This window comes from Tachysurus fulvidraco, chromosome 20 (assembly GCF_022655615.1).
Source record: "Tachysurus fulvidraco isolate hzauxx_2018 chromosome 20, HZAU_PFXX_2.0, whole genome shotgun sequence".
Lineage (NCBI taxonomy): Eukaryota > Metazoa > Chordata > Actinopteri > Siluriformes > Bagridae > Tachysurus > Tachysurus fulvidraco.
In genome coordinates, this window is record NC_062537.1 from 20,732,672 (window position 1) to 20,742,671 (window position 10,000).

At 45.9% G+C, this 10,000-nt stretch overlaps 1 protein-coding gene and 1 long non-coding RNA gene across 3 annotated transcripts in view; both read right to left on the bottom strand.

The window, feature by feature from the left end:
- Positions 1 to 10,000, bottom strand: part of mrrf (mitochondrial ribosome recycling factor) — a 21,735-nt gene that overhangs the window by 5,416 nt on the left and 6,319 nt on the right. For both annotated transcript variants that reach the window (XM_027143354.2, XM_027143345.2), the window contains exons 2-4: positions 5,817 to 5,981; positions 5,347 to 5,499; positions 1,375 to 1,493 (exon numbers count right to left, since the gene is read on the bottom strand). In XM_027143354.2, the coding sequence (XP_026999155.1) occupies positions 1,375 to 1,493; positions 5,347 to 5,499; positions 5,817 to 5,979 (435 nt within the window). In that variant the 5' untranslated portion in view covers positions 5,980 to 5,981. The remainder of the gene's footprint in view (positions 1 to 1,374; positions 1,494 to 5,346; positions 5,500 to 5,816; positions 5,982 to 10,000) is intronic.
- LOC125139719 lies at positions 2,207 to 3,384 on the bottom strand. Its single transcript, XR_007138781.1, has 2 exons — positions 2,555 to 3,384; positions 2,207 to 2,303 (listed from the first exon to the last, which is right to left on the bottom strand). It is a non-coding gene; the product is annotated as an uncharacterized LOC125139719 (long non-coding RNA).

The following is a 10,000-nucleotide window of genomic DNA, read 5'->3' on the forward strand; positions in this document are numbered from 1 at the left end:
GAGAGAGAAGTAAAGAGAGAGGGAGAGAGAGAAGTAAAGAGAGAGGGAGAGAGAGACTGGACAGGAGGTGAGCAGACACAGGACAGATCGACAAGACAAACAGAAAGAGAAAAGCAGAATAAGATAGAGGTGTGTGTGTGTGTGTGTGTGTGTGTGTGTGTGTGTGTGTGTGTGTGTGTGTGTGTGTGAGAGTGTGTGTGTGTGTGTGTGTGTTAGAAAGCAGGTCTGTGCTGCAGAGGGCAGTGTGCGGTCACTTCCTGATCGCTGACAGACTCCTGGCCTCTGCTTCAATCGCTCTGAGATCAAAGAATTTTTCCCCTCAACCATCCATCAGAGTCCCAGACAGCAGGCCTGACTCGCCCCATCGCTCAGAACACTGACTCGCCCCATCGCTCAGAACACTGACTCGCCCCATCGCTCAGAACACTGACTCGCCCCATCGCTCAGAACACTGACTCGCCCCATCGCTCAGAACACTGACTCGCCCCATCGCTCAGAACACTGACTCGCCCCATCGCTCAGAACACTGACTCGCCCCATCGCACAGAACACTGACTCGCCCCATCACACAGAACACTGACTCGCCCCATCGCCCAGAACACTGACTCGGCCCATCACACAGAACACTGACTCGCCCCATCGCCCAGAACACTGACTCGGCCCATCACACAGAACACTGACTCGGCCCATCTCCCCAAACGCTCCAAAAACTGACTCGCCTCATCACACAGAACACTGACTTGACCTCCCCATCAGAACACTGACTCGCCCCATTTCTCCAGACTTGACCTCCCAATCGCCCAGAACACTGACTCGTCCCATCGCCCAAAACACTGACTCGTCCCATCACCCAGAACACTGACTCGTCCCATCGCCCAGAACACTGACTCGTCCCATCGCCCAGAACACTGACTCGTCCCATCGCCCAGAACACTGACTCGTCCCATCGCCCAGAACACTGACTCGACCACCTCATCAGAACACTGACTCTTTGCTTCCAGAAAACTGACTCACTTTCACTCTCCGCTACATGAACACTGACTTATTCCGTCGCTCTCTTCTTTCAGAGCTCTGACTCACTCTCTCACGCGCTCTGTTTCCAAAACACTGACTCGGAATGGAAGGTTCCAGATGCCAAATGAAAAGCAGAGCAGCACCTGGGAAAGTAGCCACATTAAACACGTTACTATTCTCTCTCTCTGTGCTTAACAACCCAAACTCGGTGCTGTTCTGCTGTGAGGTCGTCCTTGTGCTCACCTACACAACATACACGTTTGTGCTCAGTAGGAACTCTACGGCTGGAGAACGTTGCTGCTGCTGTCCCTCTCTAAACAACCTCTGCAGTGAAATTACCCCCAAACCCCCTTCGAGTACCTCGGGGTAACTGGCCATGTTGATGACGATGAGCTGTGGAGATTTCATGGAGATCTGTCCGAGCTGGTTGAGAGGGAATTTGCCGTCCTTGGTGTTGACTGTGATGTGGTCCAGCGCACCTGAACACACAAACACACAGTGCATCAGTATTAAAGTATCTCTAAGGAAGAGTCAGGAACGTCGCTAACAAGCTAATAGACGTTACAGCCTCAGATTTAACACGGTGGCAAGTCGTCATGACGCCCAGACACGGATTCGCTCCGTCTAGCTTTCCGTCTGACACCGGAGACTCCTTCCATAAAAGTTAAACAAACGCACAAGTCACCGCGAATGAGCTGTTACTATAGTAACCAGCACGTTAATACAAATACTGTCTGAGTTTCTAGTAAACCTCCTGACCAATCAGAGTCCAGGATTCATCACCACGGAGACATTATCTGCAGATAAACCTGATCCCAGCTTGTAAGCAGCAGACAGACAGGGGCTTCATTTTACTCTGTGAACGTGGTGTAAAAAGGACGGATTTCTGGCCGGGGGCCATTTTTCTCGGCACTCTTTCTTCCTTCCTCTTTAATTTGGGCGTGAGATCAGGAAACAGAGAGCGAGGTCTGACTCGTGAGTCGTTGTGAAAGTGAGCAGTTCCACCTCCTCGCTCTGCTCCTTCTCAAGCCCCGGAGAACTGAGAGCTTCACGCCAGCACGTCTCCTCCACTCATCTGCGCTTCCTCACACGCCGCTGCTCCTCGTCTCGCTGTCTCTCCTGTCTTACCTCACTAACTGTCTTACGCCAGACACGCCGCAATCTACCACGCTTCCTTCTGGGGTTTTTTTTCTTTTCTTTCCTCCTCGCTCGGCCTGACTGCGTGCCAAAAGCTCCATATTTATGCCATTTTCTTGCATAACCCGTGTCTCGAATCTTCCAGGCGGTACCTGGAAAAAAAATTACACCGTTTGTGAAACTGCCATCAGAACCCGAGCCAGTCCTAATCACACATGTGATTTTAAAGAGAACCAAACTTCCATTTTGTCATTAGCAACAGCGCGTGCCTCGACTATGAGCAACAGTGCTGGCTCCTGCTTGTGGATAATGATTGGTCATGGCCTAGATGAGTGTGTCTCAGGTCCCTGTCTCGTGTGTGTGTGTGTGTGTGTGTGTGTGTGTGTGTGTGTGTGTGTGTTACCTGGCTGGTCTCACATCTGCTAACGTTTCCCTCCACTCAGACCGCCTTTTCCTCCATTACAGAGCGATGAGGATCAGCGGTGAGGCTATTAACCAATTGAGCTCTTCCTGGTCGTGCCACCACCCCGTGCCCTCTCCAGAGGAAACGCCCAAAGGTCACGCAGCACTCAGATAAAGAACATACTCACTAATAAAGGCTCTTCGTACCATCTCCGCTCACCACGTTTCACTAATCAGTGCTTATTCATTGCAGGAACCTTTTCAGGTACCAAGGAGAGATGAGCAGTCCAGGAACTCTATTTTTTGAAAACTTTAGTAGCCCATAAAGCTTAGATCCCAGGAACCCAATGAGGAATATTTCTAGGAGGTGATCTCCATCAGGAACCTTTTCTGGAACCCTGCGCTTCATGTCGGGATCTGATTCAGGGCTAGAACAGAATGTGTGGTGGAGATGAAGAGCATGGCATGGAGAGTCTGCTTCCGGGACAGCAGAGTGACCAGACGTCGGGTCACGGCATTAATCCGGTGCCTCGTCAGGTCCTTCTCACAGTTACGGTGACTCTCTGCCCCTCCTCCACAACAAAAACACTCAGTAATGCAGTAATGAGCCCCAGATGACCATCAGTCCCTCTAAAAGAAATGAGGTCATGAATTGCAAGGTTTCTCCTCCAGCACAAACGCCGGACAGATTGCCTGCTTTCCCAAAGTCGGTGAGAGCGAGAGAGAGAGAGAGAGAGAGAGAGAGAGAGAGAGAGAGAGAGAGAGTGAGTGAGAGAGAGGGTGAGAGTGAGAGAGAAAGAGAGAGAGAGAGTGTGTGTGTGTGTGTGTGTGAGAGAGAGAGAGAGAGAGAGAGAGAGAGAGTGAGAGAGAAAGAGAGAGTGTGTGTGTGAGAGAGAGCGCGCGGGTATCCCGCGCGCCCCGCGCGTAGCGCGTGTGGCGCGTGGCTCGCGCGGTGTGGGTTGGATGCGCTCGCGCGCGATCTCGCTCGTCGCTCTGCGAGCGCGCGCGGACGACTACTCTCGTTTTTTCGCTTCGCTATTTCTTGTTGGATGTATCTCTCCCCCGACTTCTTGTTTCCTCTACTCTTCTTTTTCTTTCATCTCTATTCCTCGCTCCTTCTTTTTTTGTTTTTTTTCTCTCTCTCTTTTGTTTTGTTCTATCTCGTCTTTTTCACTCCAGTTTTTCTCTTTTTTTTTTTTTTTTCTTTGCTCTCTCTTCTCTTTTTTCTCTTTTTCTCTCCTCCCTCTCTCTTTTTTCTCTTTCTCCTCTTAGCTCGCTCTCTTTCTCTCTTCTCTTTTTCTTTTTTTCTTTTCTCTAATCGCTGTCTCTCTCTCTCTCTTTGTTTTTTTTTTTGTTTTTTTTCTCTCTCTCTCTCTCTCTCGCTTTTTTTTTTCTCTTCTTTCTTTTCTCTGCTCTCTCTCTCTCTCTTCTATGTTTTTGTTTTTTTTTTTCTCTCCCTCTCTCCCCTTCTCTCTCTCGCTCTCTCTCTCTCTCTTTCTTTTTTTTTGTTTCTTTGTTTTTTTTTTTATTTGTTCGTGAGAGAGAGAGTATAAACAAGAAGGTCAAAAGGTCAGCAAACATCCACCTTGCTGGTCTCAGGTGATCAGATCTGACCCTGAACGACCACAAACATGGTGAAGGTTCCCACCTCAGGGAACAATAGACCTCGACAGAATGGATCAGTGAGTGGATGCTTGTGGAGTTGTGGAGTAATCCCTGTGGAGCAGGAGGTGGAACAATGCTGCGTTACCCTGACATAACCTCCATAACCTCCACCACTTATATAAAGAAAGAAATAGTAATAGTCTATATTTCCCTGTCTCCCTCACACACACACACACACACACACACACACACACACACACACACACACACACACACACACACACACACACACACACACACAGGGCTGACCTGTGTGTGGGTGTTTAATCCTTTCAGGAACTTTCTACTTCTTCACCCCAGAAAGTCCTTAATGGACTCAGGAAATCATTCAAGAACATTTCAGGAGTCTTCTGGAAAGTTTTTTTTTTTTTTTTTTTGAGAATCCTCATGAATCCCAGTGTTCTGAACCTAGGAACTCATCCGGTCCAGAACTACAATAAGCCTCTTAGAAACTCCAAGCCACTTTTACAATTCAAGAAAACTGTAGGAAACTCAAAGAGCCACTGTCTGAAGCCTGCTCAGGAACCCTGAAGCCTGCTCAGGAACCATGTAGCCTGCTCAGGAACCCTGAAGCCTGCTCAGGAACCATGTAGCCTGCTCAGGAACCCTGAAGCCTGCTCAGGAACCATGTAGCCTGCTCAGGAACCATGTAGCCTGCTCAGGAACCCTGAAGCCTGCTCAGGAACCCTGAAGCCTGCTCAGGAACCATGTAGCCTGCTCAGGAACCATGTAGCCTGCTCAGGAACCCTGAAGCCTGCTCAGGATCCATGTAGCCTGCTCAGAAAACGTTTCATAAACATGGAAACCTTGAAGCGGGAGGAAAAAGAAAACGTACAAAAAAATCACCACTTTCAAAACCCTCTTTAGGAGCTACTTCAGGATCCACATTTTAGTGGCCTACTAAAGCCCACTTTAGTAACTTTTAGTACATTAAAATCTCCTTTTTACAGAAATAAGAAACAACAAAATGCTGGAAAACTTTAACTGGTGGACAAATAAATAGAAAAATGAGACAGGACATCATTTCTTGAATCATCTGTGTGTGTGTGTGTGTGTGTGTGTGTGTGTGTGTGTGTGTGTGTGTGTGTGTGTGTGTGTGTGTGTGTGTGAGGGGATAACAGTGCTGACCTGGTGAGGTTCTGATGCTCAGGTTGCGGCTGAAGTCGTCCTTCAGCGTGGCCAGCGCGGCGGTCATCTCTTCCTTCACCTCGTCCAGGCTGATGATGTCCTCCACCAGGGCGGCGTTGATGCTCACCTTAGCTGTCTGGCTCTTGGCTTTAGCTTCGAAACCAAGCGGCGTGGAGGGGTGGGGGTGGGGGTGGGGAGTGAAGAAGAGAAGGTTTAAAGCTTATTCTACAGATTTCTGATGGAGAAATGAAAGGAGTCGCATGCATGCGGGTCGCTCATCAGTGCCATTACATATGAAAGCAGGACCAGAAGAATTCCCGGTCCTCTCATGTGGCCACTTCACTGAACCTAAGCAAAGCACTAGAACTGAAGAGCCTCCAGAACAAAGCTTCGACCCCGAGCGTACCCTCACACACGGCTCTTTGAAATGCTCGGGACGGAGAGACGAGCGATGCGGGCGCTACGCTTACCTTTACTTTTCTTGGTAGCGTAATGGCGAGCGTAGCAAGGAGCAGCGACGACAACATGGGGGCTGAGATGCTGAGTGACAGGAGGCACTCGTGCGCTGCTCACAACAGGCCTTCTGACGGAGCCGAGCATCGTACGCAGGAGGACCAGACGGCTAGACGCCATGTCTGCACACGGGAACACACACGAGAGGAAAGGAAACAAGTTCAGCCTTTATATTTCATTCAGATTCCATATAAAGTCTTTATTTAGAACTTTAGACTCAAGTCTGAAGCTCTGACATCAAATCTGTACAGTACAAACCGACGGTACGCTTCGGTAATGATTCCCTTTCACCACAAGGAGGCGCAAATCTGAGCTCAATCTGAGCTGTGAGTCTAATTTACATGCGGATTGTAGCAAAGGTTTCATTTTTACGCTTGTTTTGGTTTTCTGTAACGAGCACTTAGACGTCTGCTGATGGTGAAGCTCACAACACAACCACAAAAGGACACGACCACAAAAGGACACAACCACAAAAGGACACAAACACAAAAGGACACAAACACAAACGGACACAACCACAAAAGGACACAAACACAAAAGGACACAACCACAAACGGACACAACCACAAAAGGACACAACCACAAACGGACACAACCACAAAAGGACACAAACACAAAAGGACACAACCACAAAAGGACACAACCACAAACGGACACAACCACAAAAGGACACAACCACAAAAGGACACAAACACAAAAGGACACAACCACAAACGGACACAACCACAAACGGACACAACCACAAAAGGACACAACCACAAAAGGACACAAACACAAAAGGACACAACCACAAAAGGACACAACCACAAACGGACACAACCACAAAAGGACACAAACACAAAAGGACACAACCACAAAAGGACACAACCACAAACGGACACAACCACAAAAGGACACAACCACAAAAGGACACAAACACAAAAGGACACAACCACAAACGGACACAACCACAAACGGACACAACCACAAAAGGACACAACCACAAAAGGACACAACCACAAAAGGACACGACCACAAAAGGACACGACCACAAAAGGACACGACCACAAAAGGACACAACCACAAAAGGACACAACCACAAACGGACACAACCACAAAAGGACACAAACACAAAAGGACACAAACACAAAAGGACACAAACACAAACGGACACAAACACAAAAGGACACAACCACAAAAGGACACAACCACAAAAGGACACAAACACAAACGGACACAAACACAAACGGACACAAACACAAAAGGACACAACCACAAAAGGACACAACCACAAAAGGACACAAACACAAACGGACACAAACACAAACGGACACAACCACAAAAGGACACAACCACAAACGGACACAACCACAAAAGGACACAACCACAAAAGGACACAAACACAAAAGGACACAACCACAAAAGGACACAACCACAAACGGACACAACCACAAAAGGACACAAACACAAAAGGACACAACCACAAAAGGACACAAACACAAAAGGACACAACCACAAAAGGACACAACCACAAAAGGACACAACCACAAAAGGACACAACCACAAAAGGACACAAACACAAAAGGACACAACCACAAAAGGACACAACCACAAACGGACACAACCACAAAAGGACACAACCACAAAAGGACACGACCACAAAAGGACACAACCACAAAAGGACACAAACACAAAAGGACACAACCACAAAAGGACACAACCACAAAAGGACACAACCACAAAAGGACACAACCACAAAAGGACACAACACACTTTTCTGAGGAATCGTAATTTTTTTTTTTTTTTACACAAATAAAATTTCACTGGAAACTTTAGCTGGTACTAAAATATAGATGTTTTTTATTGTTACAGCATCATGTACCATAGAAATGCTTAGAAACACCAGCTCCTGTCTCTCTCTCTCTCATTCTCTCTGTCTCATTCTCTCTGTCAGTCTCACTGTCTCTCTCTCTCTCCGTCTCTCTCATTTTGTCTCTCCCTCTCTCATTCGCTCTCTCCCTCTCCAGTCTCTCTCTCCCTCTCTCTCCCTCTCTCTCATTCTCTCTCCGTCTCTCATTCTGTCTCTCTCTCATTTTGTCTCTGTCTCTCTGTCTGTCTCACTGTCTCTCTCTGTCTGTTTCTCCCATTCTCTCTCTCCCTCACTGTCTCTTTCTGTCTCTCTCTCTCATTCTTTCTCTGGCTCTCTCTGTCTGTCTCTCCCATTCTTTCTCTCTCTCTCTCTCTGTCTCTCATTCTCTGTCTGTCTCTCTCTCTCATTTTGTCTCTGTCTCTCTCATTTGCTCTCTCCCACTCCATTCTCTCTCTCCCTCTCTGTCTCTCTCATTTTGTCTGTCTCTCTCATTCGCTCTCTCTCCCTCTGTCGCTCTCTCCCATTCTCCCTCTCTCTGTCTCTCTCCGGCGTGACTCAGTGTGGATAATAAAGTTCTCAGGGTTTCTCTTTAGGATCTTTCCGTAAGTTACAGAAAGGACAGCTGTTAATGATAGAAGGAGCATCAGAGACTCACATCTGTCCACATCCTTAACGTTAACATCAACACACACACACACACACACACACACACACACACACACACACACACACACACACACACACACACACACACACACACAATGTGCAGAGCGTATATAAAGACTTTCTCAGAGACTTCTGTTGAACAAAACATTTTAATTCTACACAACGAATTCAGATCAAAACCATTTCATTTCATTCACTGCAACTTGTTTATTTATTTATTTTTGTTTTATAATCTTACTGTAAAACTCTCCAGACCTTCTTCTGTCCTCAAGCTTCATTAACTCATGATGTAGAAAATTCTAATTATTATTATTATTATTATTATTATAAAGTATATAATAATAATAATAATAATAATAATAATAATAATAATAATAATAATAATAATAATAATAGTAATAATAATAATAATAATAATGTAAAATAAAAAAAAGGTTGTAGAGCTTAATGGTCACACAAGATCTTTAAAAATAAAATAAAATAATATAAAAAACCAAAACAAATGTTTTAGATGTAAAAGTATTAACACCCGGACATTTGATATATACGGTTGAATTCGGGATGATTTCAGGAACACTGATCAATAAGTAATAGTAATACAGAATTTTAATTTATGTCTGTAAATCATTTACGCCTGAAGAGACAGAGATCTGATTCTAGAGTTGTAAATAAACAAACAAACAAACAAACAAATAAAGGATGGGACTCGAGGGGAAGTTTGATCCGATGCTGTAACAAGTGCAGAAGTGTAAATGTTTACACAGAAACTGGATTGTTTTCAATCTCGTTTATTCTTCATTATATTTCTACCTTAATGTTAGAATATTTTCAGTAGAAATAGTTCTGAGATTTTTGACGTTAAGTGCACAGAAATAAAAAAAGTGTCGCCATGGTTACGCACGGCTACGGGTCAGCGACGACGACGACCACAGCGTTCATGTGTCTTTACACATTATATATATATATTGGCATACACAATATATATTATATTAATAATTAATATACTTTCTATAAATAATGTCCGATGATTTTCCGTACATCGTCGTGAGTGAAATAAACCGACCCCATGTTCACGCCCCGTCACTTCGATTACACCCGGAAGACAAACGTCGGGTCCGAAGCGTCGGTGCAGCTGTGTTTACACCTCGTGCTGATAAAGCGTGACGTGAGGTGTCGAAGACGGCGAATAAACAGAGCTTTCACCTTCGTTCCGCGAGCGTCACTACCGTAAAATGAAAACAAACACAAAAACACGCACTTCTCCGTGAAACGACACAATGACCTCGTTATCACCGAGGGATCGAGCTCTAAGAGGCTTTATGTCTGAGTCAACAGTTCCACGTTTGGTGTATAATTAAATATCGAATGATAAAAGAAGGAGAGAGAAGATGCGGGGTTTTACACGACGGGTTCGTCATGACGATGGCGATGATGGAGTAATATTGGTCTGGAGATCGTTATCTCGCGGTCCACATTTCAGAGACGTGAAATGACACACGTTAAGTAAAGGTGTTGTTGTGTCTTGGTGGATGATGTGATGTGTTGGGATTTTGTGAGGTTTCTGCGTATTAGGCTGTTACCGTGGCGCCTGTGTGGCTCTCTGTGTGTGTAAACAATTCTGTACAC